Source organism: Rhinolophus ferrumequinum, chromosome 19, assembly GCF_004115265.2.
Source record: "Rhinolophus ferrumequinum isolate MPI-CBG mRhiFer1 chromosome 19, mRhiFer1_v1.p, whole genome shotgun sequence".
Classification (NCBI taxonomy): domain Eukaryota; kingdom Metazoa; phylum Chordata; class Mammalia; order Chiroptera; family Rhinolophidae; genus Rhinolophus; species Rhinolophus ferrumequinum.
In genome coordinates, this window is record NC_046302.1 from 20,605,081 (window position 1) to 20,630,273 (window position 25,193).

The 25,193-nt window shown below is 39.8% G+C and overlaps 1 protein-coding gene across 1 annotated transcript; it reads left to right on the forward strand.

The window, feature by feature from the left end:
* Window positions 1-7,377: 7,377 nt before the first annotated feature.
* Window positions 7,378-24,553, forward strand: HRH4 (histamine receptor H4). The gene is given in 7 exon segments (XM_033135602.1): window positions 7,378-7,451; window positions 8,186-8,334; window positions 16,148-16,516; window positions 16,519-16,664; window positions 16,666-16,750; window positions 16,753-16,860; window positions 24,489-24,553. Coding segments are annotated over 7 exon segments (996 nt in total).
* Window positions 24,554-25,193: the final 640 nt, after the last annotated feature.

Sequence of the window (25,193 nt, forward strand, 5' to 3'; positions counted from 1 at the left end):
TTAAACATCTAGAGGCTTTTATATATCAAGTAGCAGTTTGCTATTTAATAGTAAATTAAAATAATTGACTTTTAGTGGACTGTGACCAGTGATCCAAGGCCTATTGGCATTGTTTAGGCCCTTTAACTTAATCCATTAGCAATGCTTATATAGCTAAGAACAGAAATAGACCTCACCTTGCCACATCAAGTCACTGTGAAAAAAAGCACATATAAGGCAATTGAACATTGAATTAAAGATACATTTTGCTAATGTCAACAGTGACACTGCAAGAACGTTAACCTCACCCATCAGGTGATGGACTCTGCATCCTGGACTGTAACAGTCCATCTCCTTCAACAAACAAGAGACCAAAACCATTGCCATGTAGGGGTTTTCTAGCAGGTTTACATTTACAAATGAAAAGGAAGTAGGAGGACCAGGCTTTTTTCTTCCTGAGACTATTTTGCATTTTCTTTATAGCTCTTTCCCTCTTTCATTCTTTTTCACATACTGTTTTTTTTTTTGTCTGCTTTTGTAATTCTTTAAGCTGCCTTACATTTTCTGTATGCTTTTTAGTTTGTGCATTTAATTTTTTTTTTTGCATTTCTAAAGTAGTCGCTAAAGCTTTCTTCTTGTTTAAAGACATCAGGTTTTATAGCTGCCACAGCAATACTTGCCTCTGTCTCATGGCCCCTAACCTGGTGGAGAGCTTTTAAAAGACCATGTAGAGAACAAAACAGCTGAAAACATTTGTCATTCATGGGTGTCCAGGACAAAGCCCACTGTGATGTACAGAGAGCACAGCCCCTGATTCTCCAGGGCTGAAAGCACCTCCCAATCTGTTCTCCATCCAGATTCTTTGCTGCTGTTTTCCTGCAGCCACTTCTTTATCTTTCCACATTCATCCAGGTCTGGGGAATCACCAAAGGTAAATGTGCAGCAAAGGATTAACTCAGCAGGCCTAAGTTGTCCAAACCCTTCAGATTTCAAAGAAAGGTTTTGCCTTTGAGCAGCTCCTAGGAGATAACTCTATACTCTTGGAATGTCTTGCCTGTTAAAGTGTTTTTGTTTACCTGGGGCCTTGGCTAGGCCAGATAGTCTATGCTAGCAATGTGATTCATGGTGGGGATCTTGGGCCATATGATATCAGTTTGACCTCTGGAGGGGCTGGAGACTGAGTAATTAAGGTCACCTATGTGGGTACTACATACCTTTGTGATCAATCCCCAATAAAAACCCTGGACACCAAGGCTCATGTGAGCTCTTTGGCTGGCAATACTTAATGCGTGTTTTCATACATCATTGCTGGGAGAATTAAGCACTATCCACATAACCTCACTGGGAAAGGACAACTGGAAGCTTGCATCTGGTCTATCCTGGATTCTGCCCTATGTGCCTTTTGCCTTTGCTGATTTTAGTCTGTATCCTTTTGCTATAATAAGCCATAACTGTGAATATAAGGACTTTTCTGAGTTCTGTAAGTTTTTCTAGCAAATCATTGAGGCTGATTGTGGTCTTAGGGACCCTCAAAAACAGTAAGAAAGCTAGTCAGTCTCTCTAGCTCTCTCTTGAGCTCCCCACTGCTGGGTAAGATTGTAGGAGCCTGACTAGGGCTGGGGTACTCACTTGTTGCTTACAATACTGGGTTAACACTATGAAGATACAGTTGGTCTTAATCAACCCTGTACTAGTCCTGACAGAACTTAGGGTAAGAGTAACCTTTCTTTCATCTCCATCAACCTCAGTTAGAAATTCTAGGTTCCCTATAATCTACTTTAACTGTAGATAGACCACAGGTTTTGCAATCAAACATGTATGTGGTACTGATCTAGACTGACTTAACTTCTAAATATTAGAGGAACTGTCTGATTCAGCTTGGCCTGTGGTCCAACCCGTGGGACACTTGGACGGCTGGGGTGTTGAGCCTAACAAGGCCAGATGGCTCTTGTGTATGACCCATTTCACGTTTTCTCCAACACTAGAGAATAGTTTTCTAGAAGAGTGTTCTTGTCATTATATATCTACTTTGCACATTGTGATACTGTGATTTATAAGAAATACATATTTGGTCACCTGAATGACCAAAATATATTTCTCATATGTATCTGGTTTTTTATCCACAATTCCTTGTTGACAGCTCTGGGAACGCTTAGAATTTCCAAGTGTTGAGAGTAAAAATAGTCTTCTTATGTTAATAAGGTAATTTTTGGGAAGCATCTAATTTTTGGGAAGCATCTAATAAGGTAATTTTTGGGAAGGATGGGGGCTGGTTGCCAGGAGACCCAAACAAGTGATTAGAGGGCTGGAACCTTCAGCCCCACTCCCCCTTACCTTCAGGGAGGGGACAGGGACTGGAGATTGAATCAATCATCCCTATGGAATGAAGCCTCCATCAAAACCCAAGGGGATGGGTTTTGAAGGTTATTGAAGGTGTGGAAGTGCTGGGAGAGTGGGGAGCCTGGAGAACACATGGAAGCTCTGCGCCCCTTCCCACATCCCTTGCCCAATGTATCTCTTTGACCGGGCTGTTCCTTTTATGATGAACCAGTGATCTAGTAAGTAATATGTTTTTCTGAATTCTGTAAGCTGTTCCAGAAAATTAATTCAACCCAAGGAGAGGGAAAGTATCAGAATTGAGTTGAATTCTCAGGCACCTGCTGGTGTCTGAGAATTGTTTGTTGGTGTGTGGGGGGGTCCTCCTGTCCCCCATGGTGGAATTAGGTGTGGGAACCAATTTATATACATTGATAGCAAAAACTGGGACATATTTGTTAGCATGTGAGTTGGACCCGGGGCTTCTAGCTATAGTGTATGGGCCTTGGGGGTTCCCAGTCCCCTTAACCTTTAGAACTCCTACCAAGAATTTAACCCAGGGGATGGCAAACTTTTTTTGTAAAAGGATCAGGTAACAAATATTTTAGGCTTTGCAGACCATTCTGTCTCTGTTGCAATACAGGCCAGACCTGCAAAATAAGCTTTCTCAACCAAGTTTGACCTACTCTCAGGAAAAATCCACTCTCGGATGGTTTAGCACTTCATCAAATCCAGCACTGAGGTCACAATGAGTTCTATCATATTCTGTGAAGATATTCTGAGCACCCTTATACCTTCAGTTAAGGCCAACTTTGCCTCAGAGTGTCTTCTGCTAACAGATTTGTGTCCATGGTAGCACTGGCTGGGTGGAGGGTGGCATGTATCTTCCTGGGTGGCTCAGTTGTAGGACACGAATCTAAAGTATGATACAGCTGGACATAGCACCCACATTCAAAAATCCCAAAAGGGAGTCCCCAATGTAACTCATGAGACAGACCCCTCCCCTCTTTGTCTACAAATTGAGCTAAGAAAGGTAAACGTTGGGATGGTGGTTGCTCTTACTCTTTGGTGTAGAAAAGCCTGTGGGGTTGTGACTGATGTTTTCTCTGCCCAGCCTGGTCCCCTTTGGCCTCATCGCTCTAGCTCGGACCTGCTGACCTCCCACCTGCTGACCTCCCACCTGTCAGCGTCTGCATTTCTTTGCCAGACAGCGTTCTCTGGAGGCCTGAGACTGCTCTGCACGTGCACCTCAGGCTGAAAATACCGAAGAATTAATGCCACCCTCAAACCCTAGCAATCTTCAACCCATGACTTATGGTTTCTTCACAACGGGAGTAAGTCTGAGGGGCCTGGTCTAAATTGGCTTCCAGAGGATTCCAATGGGATTAAACTTTCGATAGCCACAGTGGTAACTTGACAATTCACTTTCAATGGCCTTCTTCCCTTCCCTACTCTCCTCCCAGTACTCCGGGAATCATCTCTTAAATAAACTACTTGTACAGATCTTTGTCTCAGGATATGCTTCTGGAATAATGTAAACTAAGACACCCGTCAACTTGTCTGCTGCTCCTCACCATCTCTGGGCTCTTCTTCTCTTGTTGGTTTTGAATACACACTGATCCCAGCTCTTCATTGTAAGCCTTCAGAAGAGTCTGGCCAGTACTGTGGAGAGCAGACTGGGTATTATGCCATTGGTCTTGTGACTGATCTCTTGGGCGGCACGAAGGATAAGCCCTCACCGTGTAAGCTTTCAGAAGTTCTCAAGTGAATGCTCTCTCAGCCTTAATTTCCATTTTTATCTTCTATCTCATCCTTGAAGTCTTTCATCTTTGACCAGCACCTTTCTTACCAAAGCCCTTGCCTCTCCACTTCCTGGGATTTTTTTTTTTTTTCACCCCCTATAGAAAAGATCAAGTTCCAGTATCTTCTTGTATCTAGGAATTTTGACAGCCTCAAGTTTCCACTGCATGCCATTAGGCTGTCTGCTTTCTGCCAAGTAAGAGATGTCCTAGAAGAGGGGGTGTGTGTGTGTGTGTGTGTGTGTGTGTTGGGGGCGAAGTGAGGAAGAGATAAGGGTGAGAAATTATGACAATAACTGTTTTTTCCTAAAGTATCTGGAATTTAACTGTACGAATGGTGACATGGCTAAGGAAGACTCACAGGAGCCAAAATGACAATACTTACAAATCTGTGGTGTATTGCAGGAAAAGGATCCAATATAGCATGAGCACAGCCCAAAGCTGCTTTACAGTGAGGGGTCTGGAGAAACCAGGCCTGAGGTCCAGATGTCCTCTCTTTGTAAAGGCCACATATATCTGCTTCCTCTCAAGGTCCAGGACCCACTGACAGGTGCATGGGACACCTTGAAACCAGGAAGCCCAAATTGGAGTCTCTGCTGGGGTTTCTTACATTTTGCTGGTAATATAGATATATTCTTGCTGCATAATCAGCCTCAACAGCACAGCCCTCTGAAGTCCCATAGAGACCAGGTGCAAATCATCAATCTCACTGTTATCAATAAACAATGTTAAAAGCTGGAACAAACTGGCCCCAAACTCCTCAGACCCATAGTTACAAAGCAACACTCTTAGTCAGCACATTTCATGTCTTGATCAAGGGGTTAGTACCTTGCAGGTAGTTTAGAAAAACAACTCCGGTCAATTCCAGGTTTTCTGGAATCACCCCTCACAGCATAGTCTAGCCCTTTGACCCGTGATCAAGGTCTTTTTAAGACCTGATGATACCTCTTGATTTGACAGCAACTATTTGCCCTAAAGCATCATATATTCACGTAGGCAATCAAATGCACCAAATTGCAAACAACTGTAATAACTATGAATAGTAAGGGGTTAGTATGGATTTGAATAGACAGCTGACCAACCCAATAACATTAGCACAGAATAGCAAAAACTTTCTCATATGTTGGACTAACTTTATAATTATTTTGTCTCCCTGACTTAACAGCAATCTGCACTTTAAGGTATACATCTACTGAGTGAATGAGAATACAAATTATTATTCATCAAGTCTAAATCTTCTTCAATCCAATTCTCCTCCATAGGGATAACATCATGAAAGGGGTTTAATTCAATTTCACAATACATTTGATCAACCACCTCAGTAATATCACAAATTTTATTAGCTTCTATAATATTAAATTTATCTATGATTTCTGTATTACACCACACAGTAAAATCATGGATACATCCTACATTATCCATCAGATGTAATTACATATCATTATTATGTCCTTCTCAATAAAATCTACCTTCTCTCCTAGGAATATAGGTTAGAAAACTCATCTGTTATTTCAGGATTTCAAACCTCTTGAAAATACAGCCAAATACCTGGTTACATGGTTTGGGAGATAGCGTTTCCCAGGGAGATGTGTCCCACAGTTGGTCCATCTATTCTCCATGGGGGGCCCTCTAGTTCTGTTTAAAGTTTGTCCAATGCCCATGAATTATATATGAAAGGAATGGTTAGCACTCAGTCATGGCACTAAAATTGTTAAGGAGCACCTCAGTCGATTGAATTCTCTAATTACGAATTTCCATAGACTGTGTAGCCCGTAAGTCTCCCATGCTCTGAGAATCTCTGGCTATTGGGCCTGGGAGAGCTCAGACTCCATTTGAATTAGGAAAATGGGAACCCAGCTGTGTTGATATGTAATCTTGGTTCCAACTCTGTTGCCTTAGTGTCTGCTTTGATTGCAAGGCCCACTTTCCCAGTACTGTGTTGCCATTCCAGTCGTCATCCTGTCTTTCCTCCTGGGTGAGGATGCCTTGGAGGTTTCCCATTTGCTCCAGAAATCTCTTTCTTTCTTTTTTCACTTCCAAAATATCTTTCCTCATCAAAAGTGAATTCCTCATTGTCCTTTACTCCTAGCTCAGCTCCTAATTGTCACAAGGCTCTCTTTTTTCAAGCAGGCAAAAGCTGTTTGATACACCAGACCTGTTGTTGATGTTGAGTAATAACTGCATTCTTATGATTTGGAAATAAACTTGGGACCCAACAATGTAGACTCCCTTAGCCTAAGGTCCTAGGAGTAGTCCTCACTACGAAATGGGCTTTGTTTTGGGGATACCATATTGTTTCCCATAGCCATCCACATAGAATTTCTGGCTTTTCACTCTCAGGAATGCAGGCCCACCAAATTAGACTAAATTCTTTTCCTGTGTCAATGATCCAAATGTCCCAGTTGTCCCTCCATCTCTTTATGGCTTTCCAACCACAATAACACGACAAAGAGCTACTTTTACACATAACATTTTGACAGATGGGAGGTGCAGGAGATGAACTTCTACTGCTATATCCCAGTAACTTAAACCTTCATCATCAAAATTAATGGCCATGCGGTTGTTCTCCAGATTCAACCAGATACATATTCCCATAATTTTCTTCCTAACCCAGGGTTTCAATAACAGCTCTATCCTGTGAAATGGGAATCAAAAGACATAGCCTCATTAGTGTTATTCCATATAGTTATAGTCAGAGATTCCATCTGTTAATCCATTCTGAGAAAACAGACCACTCTCAGAAGTATAATGTATATTCATTGGGTTGGCTGTTGTTCTGCTTACTTTGTGGTTATTCAAAAGAGATGATTTTGGCAACCACAATTCTACACCCAATGGGGACCTGAGTCAAAGCTGAGAGAAATAATATTCTCTTGCTCTACACTTCTCTTAAGGCTCCAAAATTATGTTAGATTTTCCACTTTGTAACACCCATTTATTAGCTACCCTCCCTTCAGCAATAATTTCACCTGTCTTCCATTTATCATTAATTTAAATCCAAATCTTTCTCCCTAATGTAGTTTTCTCTGGTCAAGGCACTGAGCTGGTCTGTATTGCTAGTAGCAAGTTGAGATATTCCAGGGTTCCTGTTAGATGCAGTCCCAATCAATGGGATTATCTCTTCCACTAGGCAAAACATTTGTTAAGAGTCAGCCCCAGTTTAGCAAAGGGCATGGAATAGATAGTTCATCCCACCATCTCTATGGAATTTTTGCAGTTAGTTTCAAATTCTTATACATATTCCTTTGTTTTGTAATAATACCAGATTTTGGGACCCTTAATGATGGGTCTGGTTTTAGGGACTGTGAGATCCACCACTGGAAAAGAAAATTATGGTGAAGTAAGGAAGGCTTGCAAGTAAATTACACCCCTTACCACTTTTCCTCTAATTCTACCACAAAAGTGTAATTGTCTACCTAACAGAAACCCACTTTTAGTCCCCCTTTGCTGCACAGAGCGCTGTTTGGTATTCCCAGACTCTCAGTCCCATCTCCCCATCTCAAGGAACCTTCTAGGGTCCTCCTGGTGTCCCCTCTTGCTCTGTACCTTGGAAACTCAAGACACTAAACTGGGGCACTGCATGGCTCACTGAATTTTCTTCCCTTCTCTCACCTGGCCAATAATGTCCAGTGCCTTGAAAAACCACTGTTTCATATATGTTTTCCAGATTTTTTTGTTGTTTCAGATGGGATGGTGAATCTAGCCCTTGATATTTTGTCATGATTAGAAGAGAATGTTTAACTGACTGGATCTATATTAGTTGTAAAATTGAATCTTATTTGAACCCAATTTCTTACCTATATAATGTATCAAATATATAATATTGCTCTATTAATGGGAGGTGGATGAATCACAGTAAAATGTTTAAGATAAAAATTTCACTGTCTTTTGGAAATACTTTTTTTCAGTATTAGTTAAAAGGAAACTGTTACCACAAGTTTGCTTATCAAGATCAGGAAGTACTGTTATCAGCATTAGATTTTGAAAAATATTGTTATGAGTAGAAGACTATATATATTGTAGGTTTACAATTAGAAACTTACTTGCAGAATTGTCTTGCTGGATTAATTTGCTATATTGAGCTTCACTAGCATTACTTTAGCATTTTTAATGGGCTTACTAGCTTTCGCTATATTGCTAAGAAATGCCATTGTCGTTTTAGCTTTTGTGGTGGACAAAAACCTTAGACATCGAAGTAATTATTTTTTCCTTAACTTGGCAATTTCTTACTTCTTTGTTGGTAAGTTACATCTCTTTATTTAAGATAAACTTTTCCAGTTACAATTTATTTATAAAACCTAAAAATAGGCTTTTGTTATTTCAAGGAAGTGTGTGAAATTGGGAATGATTAAAAACAAAAAGTTTAAGGATTAAAGTTCAGGGGAGGCTCTATGGCACTTTGGGAAAATGTTATACACATGTGAATCAGGTTTGTAGGGGAATTTTCATCTGAAAACAATCGATTTTCTTTTTATAAAGAAAAGTAAGTTCAGAACATTTCCAAAATTGTTTAATCTAAGAGGGAATGGTTTTTGGAGCTATTCTCCTTGTATGTTTAGGTTTATAAGTATTACTCTTTAAGTAAGCATAGTTTCCTTAGTATCACAATGTTGGAGTAATAGGAAATAATGTATATGCTGGTAACCAGCACAATCAGAAAATGGGATATTCAGGTCACTTAAACAGTATAGCTAATAATATTATTTTATGATATGGTATAGAATATTATAAAATATACCCAACACTAAACTACCTTGCATATAATATGGCATCGTGACGTTATAAGAGATCATAGAAATCAAATTTTTTGAAAACATGTACTTTGTAATTTTTCACTGCTTGATGATCATTGATTTTTCACTGTTTAAATGTGCAGTCAGCTGATGGTATTATTGTATGGGAGCTTCTAGCATAATTTAATCTGTCACTGTTTATAGCTACATACATACGTGCATTTATATTAAAATAAAACAAAACTCATAGACTCCTTCGTGTATGGCCTGGAACACGGTGGGTATCTTCCTAAGTGTGGGCTCCAGACTGGCTGGTGTGCAGTGGCTGTGTGGGAACAGTAGGGGATGAAGTCAGAGTGGTTGGAATCTATATAATGAAGGCACTTGAATACTAATGTGAGTCTGGATTGGAGTTTAGTCAGCAGGCAAGGTGGAGATTGAAAAAATTTTAAAGCAGGTGAGTGATTGGATGGATCGAAGCTTTACCTGAGAGGCATTAGTAGTGGGAGAAGCTGGAGCAGGGCGGGCAGCTTGATTTCAGAGACCATCCTATAGCAATTGAGACAGAAGTCATGTAGGAAGGCTCTGGGCTAGGGTGAGGGTGGAAAAGAAATTTGGGAGGCAGAGCTGCAAGCATGGGCTCAGGCAGGAGAAAGAGAAAGATGAGTTAGAGATTGAGTTCTGGGGACAAAGAAAAGTATAAAACTCTTAATAGAAAGAGGGAACATTTTGGGAGGGCAGCTTATGCTTCCGGTGTTGCTCTGATAAAACTTATGGAGAAAATATCTAGCTGGAGAGATTGATTTAGGAGTCATGATATAGAAATGACAGGGTCACAGATAAAGGTGGCTAACCAGTATAGAAGTATTTTAAAAATGCAACAATCTCCCCATTTCTCTCCTCAATTCTGCCCCTCCAGGTAACCAACATTAAAAACTTCTTGCAAATCCTTCTCATCATTCTTATGCTAATATAAACACATGCAAATATACAAATGTATTTTTGTAAAGAATTTTGTAAAGCAGAAAGAATATTCTGTCAGTATATGAATTCTTCTCTTCCTTCCCCACAGAACTGTACAACTTTTAGATGACAATGAGCACTCAAAGTCAATTATGTATTTTGACTAGCCCCAAATGAGTGAGGTCCTGAATACCTGATGGTAGGAAGAAGGGGGTAAAACTTAACCAAATGAGAGAGGCTGAGGCCTAAGGCTCATCTTTTGAACAAAGATGGTTCCAGACAAGAACGGAGTGTCTATGTGTTGGCCCAAGGTCAGTATCATGGCAGCTCCACCCTCATGGGTTTGAGCACCCACGAAGATGTGGTTTGTCTTTGAGAAATAGCTCTCCAGATGTAATTATACACCAGTCCTGGTGGTCCCCCGCCATCAGCAGATGGGTGGGAAAAGAGATGGCTTTGCTAGTGATAAGAGCAGTCAGATGCAGATCAATTTCTATTAACCTACCAGTCTCATACTTCACATATCCCCTGCACCCTGCCAGCTGCGTCCAGAAGTCCACTTATTTAACGTAATACAGGAATACCTCAGAGATATTGTGGGTTTGATTCCAGACCATCACAATAAAGTATCGCTATAAAGTGATTCATACAAAGTTTTTGGTTTTTCAGTGCATATAAAAGTTATGTTTACATTGTACTGTAGTCTAAGTGTGCAATAGCGTTATGTCAAAAAACAATGTACATACCTTAATTAAAAAATACTTTATTGCTAAAAAATGTTAACCATCATCTGAGACTTCAATGAGTCATAATCTTTTTGCTGGTGGAAGGTCTTGCCTCAGTGTTAATGAAACTGCAGTATCTGCAAAGCCCAATAAAGCAAGATATGTCTGTATTTGCATAACAACATAAGAATTAGGACAGTTTCCAGAGCTTTTTGTAAAGAGATTGAGTTTTGTGTCAACACTGTCCTTACTCCTTTGTCGTGCTCAGAAGTGTGACATTCAGCTCTGAGCCTATAGGACCTCATGGTGGTGGTCGTGAACCGGAGCAGAGCTCATGGGAAGTTTTCTGTAGCTTCAAGCCAGTAATTCTTAATATTTGGAGTCATGAGACCTAGAGCTCCAGAACCATGTGGTGACGGCAGATTAGAGCATCACATGTGCTCAGTATTGTGGGCATTCTGGTTGAATGGGTTTCAGAACTGGCCTCCTGTAGAGAATCTAAATTTGTGGCACCTGAGTAGCTTCCAGACTGAATTGAGTGTTGGGAAGCAAAGATTTTATTATTTGAGGGTGCTATTTTATTTTTGTAAAGATTTTCATTAAAATATAGCTAACATACAATATAATATTGGCCTCAGGTGTACACCATAGTTATTCAACATTTATATACCTAAAGAAGTGATCAACGTGATAAGTCTAGCAACCATCTGACACTGTACTATGCAATCACAATATTATTGACTATATTCCACATGCTGTACATTATATACCCATGACTTGTTTTATACCTGGAAATTTGGACCTCTTATTTGCCCTTCACCATTTTTCACGTTTTCTTAAAGTTTTTCAATTACAGTTGACATTCAATATCATTTCATTTTAATTTCAAGTGTTCAGCATACTGGTTAGACATCTATTTATATAATTTAAGAAGTGACCCCCCCACAACTAGCGTAGTGCCCACCTGAAACCATACATAGTTATTAACATATTGTTGGCTATATTCATTGTGCTATACCCTACAGCCCCATAATTACTTCATAACAACTTATTTGTACTTCTTAATCCCTTCCCCTCTTTCACCATCCCCCCCAACTCCCTTCCATCTGGCAACCATCAAAATGTTCTCTGTATCTACGAGTTGGTTTCTTTTGTTTTCCTTTTGGGGAAGGGGAACAGGACTTCATTGGGGAACAGTGTGTACTTCCAGGACTTTTTCCAAGTCAAGTTGTTGTCCTTTGAATCTTAGTTGTGGAGGGTGCAGCTCAGCTCCAGGTCCAGTTGCCATTGTTAGTTGCAGGGGGCGTAGCCCACCATCCTTTGCGGGAGTCGTGGAGTGGAACCAGCAACCTTGTGGTTGAGAGCCCACGCTCCAACCAACTGAGCTATCTGGTCACCCAGGAGCTGAGCGGCGTCTCATTGACCTCATTCTAGTTGCAGAGGGCGCAGCTCTCTGGAACATGTGGGAATCCAACCGGCAGCCCCGTTGCCCAGAGCTCTTGCTCTAACCAACTGAACCCCCGTCCACCCTAGTGACAAGTCTTAAGCAAGCTAAATTTATCAGCAATAGAACAAAGGAGAAAACTTGTCCTTGATGCAATTAAGTGGCCATAGAAATATGGGGCAATGAGACCTAGATGAGAAACTTCCTTTATTCCTAAGTCCCAGGGACGCTTGGGTGACAGGGACTTTGCTAAGTGCTGGGACAAAGAAATGAGCCAGCAGAATCTCTATTTTTGAGTCACATAATAGTCTAATATGGGGACAGAATTATAAACAAATAGGTCCAGTAGAATGGCTAAGTGTGGTGCCGGAGGCATTTAGAAGACGGTGATAACTCTGGCCTGGGAAGCGTGTGCAGTTTGGAGGCATACAGGATCGGGAGGGTATATTGGATGAGGCAAGGATAAACTGCTGGAACAGAGAATCAAATAAGATAGAAGTATATTTTCTCTCACAGAATAATCCAGGAATGGTGGGAGGGTCTGTTCCAGGAACTAACCCAGGGATCCAGGCTAGCGGGATGGCTCTCTGCATCCTCTAGGGCAGGGTCAGCAAACTTTTACTATAAAGGGACTTATGGTCTCTGCTGCAACTGCTGAAATATGCTGTTATAGCACAAAAACAGCCATAGGTAACATTTAAAAAAGAAAAAAAGTCGGGGGGAGGACTTCACTGTCTTCCAATAAAACTTGATTGACGCAAACAGGTGGTGGCCACATTTGTTCCATGAACAGTGGTTTGGTCACCCCTTCTTTAGGTCATAGTCTTCTTCTGCATGGTCAAAGTCAGGTTGTTGTGACTCCAGGTTCTAGAAAGGAAGGGCAAAGGGCAGAAGTCTAGGGCAAAGGATTTTCTTTTAACCAGGAGGTGCACAATCAACAATCATTTCCACTCACATTTTATTGGTGGAACTTAGTCACATGGTCCCACCTCACTGCAAGGAAAGCTGGAAAATATGATCTCTAGCTGAGCTACCATATGGCCAGGAAGAAGGGGAGGATGGCATTAGGTACTTCATTGGCACCAGAGGTCAATTTGTACTAGACAAACTGTGGAGAGAGTGCAGAGCAGTTTGGATGAGCAATTCAGATGTCTATAATCTCATGTTTTTCAAATGGCAGGTCTTAAGATCCGTTACTTAGTCATGAAATCAGTTCAGTGAGTTTTGACCAGTCACTTATTTTTTAATGAAAAAAATACAAAAAGGAGCAGAATAGAATAGAATAAAAAATTTAGAGTATAAGATATCAGAGTACCTTGCACATAATAAGGGTAAGTATTGTTTTATGAATACTTCTTTCTGTGTACTTGGTTAAGTATAAAATGTATTTCTTATGTTAGGTTACAGTCAAAACGCTTGAAAAACAGTTTCAAAAAGCTGTTTCCCATTTCCTTTCTTTCTGAGTTAATATTTCTTTTTAATCTTCACTGGGTATTTCTAGGATTTGCTTCACTGAATGTCCAAACTGTTGGGTCTAACTGAGGTTTAGACAGCTTGCCCAGTTAGAAAAAAACGTTTAGAAGTTACAGAGAGATGAGGAATGATGTGCAGAGAGAAAATGGGTGGGTTTGTTTCCTGGTCTTGCTCTGAGGAATTTTTCTGGCAACGCAGGCTATAAACTTGGTGAAGTCCAGGTAAGCTGGATCCTGGGTTCCTAATACACAGCCCAGAGCTAAGTGTCTAACAAGAGCTCCACACATCAGTACATGAATGCTTGTTTGGGGTGCTCCGGCAGCATTTGCTCCTCTGTTGGCTAAGAGTTTCAACACAGCTGTGTGAAACCAGAAGGAATCCTTCAAAGCCCACCGGAGCGTGTAGGAAGCAGTCATGGGGAAGCTGGGCTCTTGCTGTAGCTAAAAGTAGAGAAGACCGAGTGATAAGGCAGGGTAGTGTGCCGAGCCTGGAAAATGGAAATCTGACAATAATTTGGGAAAGGAAGGTTCAGTGCAGATGGTAGCACAAGATTACAGTGCTCAGACCAGTTTTCTGGAGGGAGAGATTCGGGGGCTGAAGCAAGAGTGTGTGGGGCAAAGTAGAACAGTGTAGTTGGAAGAAATGGAAATTGAAATGTATGCAGAATTAAGATAGCAAGAAGAGAGTATTTCTTTACCTGCAGATGAAAAAAGCTTGGTGGTAAAATCAAGACCCTGAAAAATATTGTTGCAGGGTAAAAGGCAATATCCTGAATAATGGACATAATCTGTAGTGGGTGAGAACTGGGCCACAGACTGATTTCAGGAAGTCCACTGCCAACTGTCCTGAGCTTAGGTTCAAGCAATGCCTGAGTTGTCTGTCAAAAATGCTGTGCTGAGATGAAGAGATTGGCATCATCTTCTCTATTCCCTTGGATGTCCATGATCCCATTTGACCTTATGCATAGTAGAAAAGAGATCACCTTCCAGCATATTGCATCATATCATTACAAAGGCTGAACAGAGCAATTAAAAAACTAAATGCAGTTTTATGACCATCTGGGTATTGTTACCATCTTCATAATCATTAGATTTAGTGCAAAAGATGTATTAATTAGTGGCATGAGAAGCAGAAGGCAAAAAAGCCTATCGTACGTAGGAGTTTGTGGTCAGCACCATATGCATTTTAGCTTAGCCTCAGAAATACCAGTAATTTGGAAAAAAAAATAAAAAAAACCAAAACAAAATCCACTTCCTTGCAGTTTTTAAAAATAACTCAGTTAAAAAAAACAAAACAACAACCAGTTTCCTCTTACTTCTAGCCAATTGGTGAGCCCTTCCCAGCACGTATAATCCATCAAAGAGAGACAGTGCTGGGCAATGTTGCACCCTTGTAATAAAAATGAGAAAACATTGCAGAACAAGACTTAAAAACCGACAGAGAAAACAGTATAAGAGAGATGGTGAAAGGGGGGCATGTTGCAATTTCATGAGTAGATCATTTCTTTTCCCTCAAGTGGGGAAATCAGAGAAACGTGGAACACTGGGATAGAAGGAACCTCACTGATCTAAAAGAAGTTCAAAGAGACCCCTGTTACCGGCCCCCTTACAAAATTCTTGATTCATATGTTTGTCCCTGAGATAGAGTTGTTGGTCTTGGGTGTCTTTACATTTCTTATAGAAAATATTCTTGAAAATTTCAGGATGTATCAAAGATCATGGGTCCTGTGACCTGAGAGCAGTCCTCACTGATAGAACCTCATTTTTCCTTTTAGCAGCCTGCCCTTGTGACCAAGTGGATCTAGAACATTCTTAACCCTTAAAAAAGCTTGTGGCACTTGCCACAGGTATGTGTCTCAAAATGGCTACTCACCATAGCTTTGGCACCATTTTTGTCAGGCGGAAACAACTGATTTGGTAATGAAATGCTCAATAACACTGTAGTGTCTATCCACGGCAGGTTTAAACTTCTTTCTTTTTGTGCATCATCTTCTTGGAAGTGATGTAAGAGTTTTTCTTTCTCTTTTTGATCCCACCTTAAGGAATCAGCGTAACCTGCAGAGTAGATTCTTCCTATATTAGAACCAGGAAAGCCAGTTGCTTTCAAACTTTTTTGACTGTGACTACAGTGAGAAATACATTCTACACTGTGATTCAGTACATGCATTTCTCTCTATATACATATATCTATATTCCCAAAGCAAAAGTTTCATCAAACAATACATACCTGATGATGTGTGATGTATTCCAACGTTGACTATTTTATGTCATTAAAAAATATGCCAGTCATGACCCAGCTGGCAGATTGGGAAAAACCGTGAGAAGGTACACCCAGTTTCAGTCGTCTAACAGTTCAGAGTTTGACATGTTCTATAGTGTTAAGAGGTTTAACCTTGAAGGGTACAGCTTTCCCCTTGAAAATCATTAAGACAGTCTTCATCGTGTCGTAGGCTCCACTGAAATCGAACCTTCTGTCCTGGCACATGTCATGTTACCCAGGTCCAGTTAATATCCTGACTTCTTGCACATCCCTGAAACTCCTGAGGGCCTGTGGTATGATTTATGCACTCAACATATGCTCATAACATTGAAAATAATTTATTTGGCCTCTTTTAGGTATCTTCCAGAGCTCAACACACTAGGATCCGCAAGATAGTGTCTCTGATGATGGCCGTCTGGGTGCTGGCCTTCTTAGTGCATGGGCCAATAATTGTAGTTTCAGAGTCTTGGAAGACAGACGTGGAGCATTGTGAACCTGGATTCATTTCAAAATGGTATGTCCTTGCCATTACATCATTCTTTGAATCCCTGGCCCCAATCTTCTCAGTGGCTTATTTCAACATGTATATGTACTGGAGACTATGGAAGTGTGGTCATCTCAGTAGGTGGCAAAGCTGTCCTGGACTCACTTCTCCTGCTTCTCCCAGTAACTCTGTACACCCATTCAAGTGTGGACTGTTTTCAAGGGCATCTCTTGCTGAACCGAACGAAGCAGCAGTATTCCTTCATTTCAAGAGACAAGAAAGAAAGAGTAGTCTCTTGTGTTCTTTAAGAACCCAGAAGAAGAGCGATATAATTGCTTCCAAAATGGTTCCCTCTCCCACTCAGAAAGCCTAATTCTTCACCAAAGGGAACATCTTGAACTGCTTAGAGCCAGGAAATTAGCCAAGTCACTGGCCATTCTCTTAGGTGTTTTCATCATTTGCTGGGCTCCTTATTCTTTACTCTTTGTTTGTTTTTTCATTTTAAGACCAAAATCAGCATCCTCAAACATTTGTGTACAATGTCACATTTGTGCTTCAGTGGTGTAATTCCTTTGTGAACCTTTTTTGTATCCATTGTGTCACAAGCATTTTCAGAAGTCTTTCTTGAAAATATTTTGTATGAAAAAGCAACTTATACTACCACACAATCAGCCAGTATTTGCTTGTGGGGAGAGAGCCAGGAGTGCAGTTTCCAGGCTCTCGGCCTCACGTGGAAAGGTGCTGGCTCAGGTAGTAAATGGCCATCAACTGTGATTGGATGGCCATCAGTTGTGGCTAGTTGGCCGTCAGCTGTAACCAGGGAGCCATTGGCCACTAATATAACTGCCGTGGCTACGCTAGCAGCAAATGGGGACTAACAAGAAGATGGTGGCTGAGCTAGCAAGAGTGGATTGCCGTTCCCATGGCGGATTGCAGTTAGCAAGTGAGGTTTGTTGGCAGAGAAGCAGGCTGCAGGATGCAGATTGTTTGGGTCCTGCTTCCTGTGTCTCCAACCCAGCCACCAGCGAGGCTATAGTTGTATGACTCCCGTATCTATGGCTCTGTGGGTGTTCCTTTTTGGCCTCACCATATTCTGCGTTCTTATGTGGGGAGTGGGACTAGAGACCCCGCATGACACTGCTTAAAGATAATTTTATTGCTTACAGATATTTTAGTCTTAATCTCACCTAAATGAATTTGATCTGGCTTTCATCTTGCCTTTTTCACTGTAACAAAAAAGTCCATAGAATTGCAACACTTAAAAAAAAATCAAACCCTGAAAGTCAGTGGAAAATTATTTTGGTGAATAGCAGTGTAATTAGAAATTGATAATATTTTTCTAAGCTCATAGCCACAAAAGCACCGTATTTTTCTTAGTTATCACCTCTTCCTTGTCTTTTAGATATTGATATAACATTGATTGTGAAAGTCAAGATTTTTTGTCTGCTTAGTGTTTGCTATAGTCTTAAGTAAATTTCCCTTTTTATTTTATAGTGACAAAAACTTGTCAAGTTTTAAAACCATTCACTAAAGTATACAATAGAAAAAGGAGCTATATTGCCCTCTCTACTGGAGGTGTGCAACTCTGTCATGACCAGCGGGCAGGCAAGTGGGGGTTTGAATTGGCAGAAACAGGGAGTGAGGGAGTGCACAGATGGAAGAGTGGAAGACACATGTAATGTGTACTTCCAGACACTATATTCCTAATTCCAGAAAAGAAGGAAGTGTGGGGTGGTAGAGGAAAGAGTAGATAACTGCAGCTTTCAAAGGTCCTCAGTGAAATTACCCTGGAATTCCTGGCAATCGTAGGATGAAAGGGTGAGGAAAAGGCAATGGTCACCAATGCGTTGAAAGGATGGCTTTCCCTATCTTTTTCTGATTTCTTCTCCAAACTTCCATATCAGTTGAAACTTCTCCGTGAGAAAATATGAAAGAAAGAGAAAGGCTAAGAAATGGTGAAAGGACTATATGATGAAACCTGATGTACCCTGTACAACAGTCTCAGAACTGTGTGTCAATAATTATTAATAAAATACATTTCTGTATTTTTTGATGTCTTTAATTTGTGTACCCACTGTTTTACATTGCAGCGTTCACATTGATTCCTTTATTATACAGTGAATGTAGGTTATTCCTTACTGATGAGTAACATTTTATTAGCCTGGTGAGTTTTGTTATTTTTCATCATTAATTTTTCTTTTTTTCAGTGTTCTTTGTCTGTCTTTGTTATAACTTTTTGTTTTTATTTCATAGTTAATTTAATCTCTCCTAGAAGATTTTATCAGCATTTCTTCTATAACTTCTCAGAGTTTTTACATAGTTTATTCATTTTAATATTTCTCAGATCTTTTAAACCTTTAATTAATTTCAAACTCTAAAAGATGAAAATCTTTTAAGTACACAATGCTTAGAAGTGCCATAATTTTTATGTACGTTATACCTTGCATTCAGTTAAAAATAGAAGTTAATGTTTAACATTCAATAGTAATTTTAAAAATTGGAAAAGTAAGCTCTCATAAATGCACATTTTGTAAAGTTGTTATTTGTCAGCTGTTGGTTTTAACATTTATAAATTAGTAGTTGTGAATTTCCTATGATCATTGGAGGCTTGAACATTCACTGAATGGAGCAGCCCTATGAAAACATTTTTCAGTTCAATCTTGGGGAAACATGCCTAAACATTCATGTGTGTTTTCTAAAATATATCGAATGTAATATATGCTGTACTTTATTCAATCTACGGTGTCCTCAATGCAAAACATACTGTTACTTCATTTACCAGTATAAAAGAGAAAGTGTTGCAAATTGTCTTTGAAACAATACTTTGAAAAATCACATTGATAGTAAGTCCCCTTCAAATTTCAGAGTTGTTGAAAAGTGAGTGATGTGTGTCTTAGAAGTGGTGAAATATGATATAAGTACAATAAATATATAGAACAGGGCTAATAGTCTATGAAATAAGAGTTTGAATAAATAAACACTTTTGGTGGTACATTCATGTAGTCATTATACAAATGTTTATTAAGAGTCTATCATGCATTAGCTGCTTGTTGCAAACGTGTCTATGAACCTTGCCAACGTGATTGAGGTTCCCTAGGGTAGGAAGTTGACTTTGGATTCTCTTAATACAATGCTGGGCACCACATAGGGGCTCAATAGATAGTTGTTGAAAAGGCATGCATTAGGCATTTTCCTTAAAAATGAAACGTGAATCCTAGTTTTTAAATCCAAGTATTTTAAATTTGCACTGGAGGAAATTTAAAATATTTTTTCATTACAATAAAAGTAATATGTACTTATCACAAAAGGAAAAGGCAATAATAAAACAATTCCTATACCCAAGAAGCAACCATAATTATTAATTTGGTGTAGATGTTTCTAGAGGAAACAAAATGTAATCCCATTTTTTTAGAAACACATGCTTGTCTAAAGTGTTCAGGATAGCCTCAGGTGAATCCTTTCATAAAATGAAGGCTGCTGATTTAGTATGATTTAGTATGTTCCCTTCCCCAAATAGAGCTGGTTTATAAATACTTACTAAATTCTAAATTAAAAATAGTTAATTTAAAACTGATTTAAAATACTTCAATAGACAATATTTAATTTTCAATAAGTATTTTAAAAATTTTATTAGCTCGTAATATACTTATTTATATACTTATTAATATACTTATTAATCTGGGCCCAACTCTACTGGCATAATAGGCAGAATATTCCTTTGAACGTTAGCTCTGAAGTATTGGCTTCAGTTGGTTTGTATAGAAATAGATTCAAGAAGAATAAAGCTAGATTTAGAGATAAAAATGCTCATTATGACTGACACTTTAGGTCTAGGCTTTTTTTGAGTCATGAAGGCTTTAGATATAAGTGACAGAACAATCATAACTCTTTTACAGAAGTGCCTTTTGTGGATTTTTGGTAACTACCTTCCTATAACAAGGATCTCGGCATATTTTTCATGTTATGATTTCAGAAAAAAAGAAATTCTAACATACAAAGTAAACTTTTTGTTCTAATAATTATCAATTTAGGTTGAGTCAAGAAATACCATGTTTATTATTTCAAACAGAAGGCATTTAACAGAAGCAATGGGATGATACAAGGTATTGGGAAGCTAAAAGAGCAAGAAGTGGACGTTGACAAAACCCAGACACTAATAACTTAAGAAAACAACTACTATCTTTAGGAATAGAGAGACATAAAAGAGAATCTAAGATTTTGGAGAAGTCCCTGGAGAACTGATGCTTGGAGCTCTGATTGATGCATGATGACAAAGAGGGGGGAACAGCTGGTGCTCAGACTACCACGGGAAGTGGGGCAGGACAGCCATGTTTGCTGTTGGTACCTTCAGTGAGACACAGCAAGGCAGAAGCATTATTGTGAACTGATGCTAGAAGGATGGCTAGTCAGGTTAGAAGGACGAAGTGAGTTTTCTTTTTTGTACCTCCTGCCTTCCAGTCTCTTGCCAGTGCCTCCTACTAGTAGAACCTAATTAAAAGCCAGTTGTCAAGGGAGTCTGGGAATTATATAACTCCTAGCCCCAATCCAGTGCTGTGTATAAAAAGGTAGGATTGGAGCTAATGGACAACAGATAATTGGCAAATCCTATTCTGTATTTAAGCATAATAAAGTAGAACTTTGTCTTCAGGGACTTAACATGCACAGTTTTAACTGTATATAAGCAACCGGCTGGCCCATAACATTATAATTTGTAAATGTTTTAAGGCACAAATTCAAATCATGTACCTGTAGGTTGGTATGCTGAGTAATTTGGCTGCTAAGCCTAGCATCCTCACTCTTGACCTCTATTATTATCACATGGACTGCAATGCTTATAAAGTATTCAACCTTTTTGTGCTGGTGATGGAAGTGAGGGAGGAATGAAGAAGTCCAAGAAAGCTTGGAACTCAGCAGCGTGTCAGTCCTATAGTTGGTGTGTTCACTATACATTTCATAACAGAGATTTCAAACTGGTGGTTCAAGGATGGATCTGGTCTATAAGATGAGTTGATTTTGTTGTTTTTTAAAAATCAGTGAATTTAACATTAAATTGATATTGTTAGGCTTTTTTGAAAGACAGGATCCAGCAACGTAGCCCCACATTCCCTCAAGAAAAGAGTTTGCAGAATCTGAGCAGTTGCTGCTTCTTACAGACAGGGAGATACCCTTCAGTCCTCCTCAGTTCCACTTTCCTTCAGTTAGTCAATTTCATTTACCTGTCTGTTCCTTTTAGGCATCTAAATTGTAACCCATGTTTTATATGTAAAAAGAAAAAGTGATTCATAAAACTATTTTAGTGAATACCTCAGAAAGTACAAACATTGCCTTTCCTGTTGGAAATTTTATGTTCTGGGCTCTTTTGGTTAGGATTCTTTGGTTACAGGTGACAGAAACACAATTTGAACCATCTGGGCAAAAGTGAGCAGATTAGTTCCCATGACCAAAGTGCATGAAGACAATGGTGGGAGACCCCAGCGATGACTAAAACCAGAGACTCTGTGACAACTTTATTTTATACTGTGGCTTCTCTACAAGGCTGGGATGATGAATGTTCACATCCTTCTTGATCAGATAGGAAAAGGGCTTCTCCTAATAACAGTGAGGAAAAAAATATCTCAGAAAAGATGAATTAAGTGCCCAATGGGTATCATATGTGGATATTCCAGGATCAATCTCTACATAGGAAAGTGGATACTTGTACTGCCCCCTTGGGTCAGTTCCCCTTCACACTAGTCTCTGTGGCAGAGAGATAGGATCAGCCCCATTCAAACCATGTGACCAGAAGAGAGAGGAACAGTTTCTTCAAATAAAAGGCGATGCGGTTACCAGAAGGGGGTAGAGATAATAAATGTCTACTTCAAGCGATATTCAAAAATTGGAGATGCCACGAACATCTGATTGTCTTCCTCATATATTGTGTAAGACTATCCACATGACCACAATTCTCTACCCCACCCTTTGCAATGTTACTTTGTAACTGTTCTCATCAAGAGGAACTTGCTTTGGCCAATAAACTGCTACCAATAGGCCATGAAAGTAACATCATGTCAGTGTCAAGCCTAGACCTCAAGAGAACTGTGCACATCTGCTCTATCTCTTAGAACCTTTCTCATCTGCCAGGTAAACACACTCAGGTTAGCCTGTTGGAGGATGAGAGACCACGTGGAGCAGAATCAAGCTGTTGTAACTGAGTCCATCTTAGAGCGGCCAACCTCCAGCTGACTCAGCAGCTGATTGGAGATTCATGACAAATGAAGGCTAAACAAGGCTAAATGAAAGAAGCCTAGCATGGCCCAGACCAGAAGAACCACTCAGCTCACCCAGATAATCCTGAGCAGTGATAAGACACTGTATTTTGGGAGTGGTTTGTTATTCCACAATTGCTGAATGACATGTCAAATATCTATCCTGCTGTGTATTAAACATTAAATCTGAAAGTTGAATACCAGAGGGATGTAGATATTTATATCACTTGTTCTTTTGTGGGAGCTGAGACAAAAGATAGAAACATTATTATGCAATAGGACAGAGTTTTGTAAAAAGGTCATGACTACTTCTCTATAGGAACAAAATTATTTAATAGCAAGGATAATTGATTCTGAAATATTATAAACTATACAACATAACAATAGTAGGAGAGATGTACCCAAGAGTAGGAAAGTTACATCATGGGAATGGAAGAGAAATGAAAGTTACAACAAGCTGTTTTTTAGCTATGAGTATATCTCCCTTAACTGCCTCATTCAGTCTGTTCAAGTTTCCATCTTAAGTCAGATACTGCAACCTAAGGACTGGTCCTGTACACTTTGTATTAAATAGTCTCTCTCTCTCTCTCTCTCTCTCTCTCTCTCTCTCTCTCTCTCTCTCTCTCTCTCTCTTTCTCTCTCTCTCCCCTTGATGCTCTTCTCCTTGCTCACGCCTGTAGTCATTTCTTTACCTGCTTAAAGTTCTACTATGGAATAAGAGGAAAAGGGAGGGAACCTTGAATAGAACCAGCCGGTATGGTTAATGATGAATATCTCTGCAGTACCATCCTGCAGGAAAAGTTTAGATAACTGTTAATTAACCAGAGCCTAATCTGCCGGCATTTTATCAGAGCCTAACTGAATGCGGGGAAGGGATTCTCCCACTCTAGCCGTCCTGACCCACTTAAGTGGGGAGGAAAAAATAAAACCAGAAATACTTGTGAAGTTCACAGACCAGAGACACAGGCTCACTAAAAGACTGAGATCTAAGCATAGGACTATAGAATACCTCCCCTCCCCCAAACCTCACAACCTCATTACTAAAGGCTTATTTACAGCAATTCCTTTTATACAGTACATCATGTCTGGCTATTAAGAAAAATTTATACGGCATACCAAAAGGTAAAACACACAATTTGAAGAGACAGAGAGCGCATCATAACCAGACATGGTAGGGATGTTGGAATTATTGGAACTGGAATTTAAAACCACTAAGATGAATATGCTAAGGGCTCTCTCTAATGGATAAAATAGGCAGCATGCAAGGTAGGCCATGTAAGCAGAAACATGGAAATTCTAAGAAAAGTTCAGGGAACTGTTGAAACATTATTTTTGATTATCACCCGTACCTAAAAGTTCCAATAGTCAAGATAAAGAAGTAAAAAATATGCTTTTTCTTCCTGTCAAATGAAAAATAATATCGACTAAGTGCTTCATCACCAAAATGGATTTCTTTGGGAAAAAGAAAGGGTAGCAACTCAGTGCATGCAGACATGGCAAGCCACATGCACACTCTGGCTTTCCATGATGGAGTGGTATTCGAAGAAGGGAAAAGAAAGTCAGAGCCATAGAGCTATATTATAAGCACAGAGTTCTTCCTGTAGGGTTCTTGCTGTTAACATAGAGTACGAGAAATGCTCCCATAAACCTTAGCTCCTTTCATAGACGCTCCTGATTGATTATGTTTGCTTAAAGTTCCAGTTGGTCTTTATCAGATCATAGAAAGGCACTTACCAGTTCCTCCTTAGAAACTGAAAGACAAATGGTTTTAAAATTATTACTTCATCCTTCCTGTGTCCTTGCCCCAATCTAGGACACCTGGGTCATGGCTGAAGTTGTGGTTAAGCAACTGGTTGGATGTTCTGCCTTTCCTGGCTTCCCACATCTAGAATCCACTGTTTTGAGTTCAGTACTTATTTTGGGGTTTTGTTCCTATGACTGCACAAGGCTCAGACTGAGCTAACGGTCCTAATTATTACTGAGCTAAGAATAGCTCTCAAGGGACTGTGGTCCCCCTGGTATGGAATTGGACACCACCATCTACTCTTCAGTATTCTTCACTCTCTAGGGAACCAAGAAAAGGATGGCCTGGAGTATGAAGGTCATACTCCTGTATACTATTCTCTGGATTGAGGAAAATGTCTGCTGCTTTGAGATAATAGCCCCGACATGTTTCATACCATTTAGTGGGTACTGGAGGACAAATTAGGCAGAATCCTTGCCTTCAGGGAGTTATATAGCATTTGGCTTGGAATCAACAGGTTCACGTATCCACACGACAGAGAATAATGAATTGTTTCTTTTATAGTAATATTTGTAGGGATGCAAGAGAGAGCAGTGCCCCTACCGCTGTACTGCTGCAGAATTGTCCTGCTTGGCCCTGTATCTTTTCAAGCAACCTGATCCTTCCACGGCAAGGCTGTGCAGCTGTTCTCCTGACTAGTACAGACAAGGCTTTGACTGGAGAAGCCTAGAATAGGATTTGCACGGATAATGATATTCAGAAATTTATGTATGGTACTTCCTCTGTGCCAGACTGGTTTAATTACCTTATTTCTTAGAACACCTGTGTAAACAGATACTGTTATTATTCTTAGTCCATAGATGAGGAAACTAAAGAATAAAGAGAGTAGATGACTTGCTCCAGGTGATACAATCAGCAGGTAATGAGGCTAGAACTTGTACTCAGGGAGTCGGAAACTAGTCCAGATGCACACGTCCCATCCTACACTGCCTCTCGGCGCTCAGGAAATCTCTTCTCACTTCTTCTTTC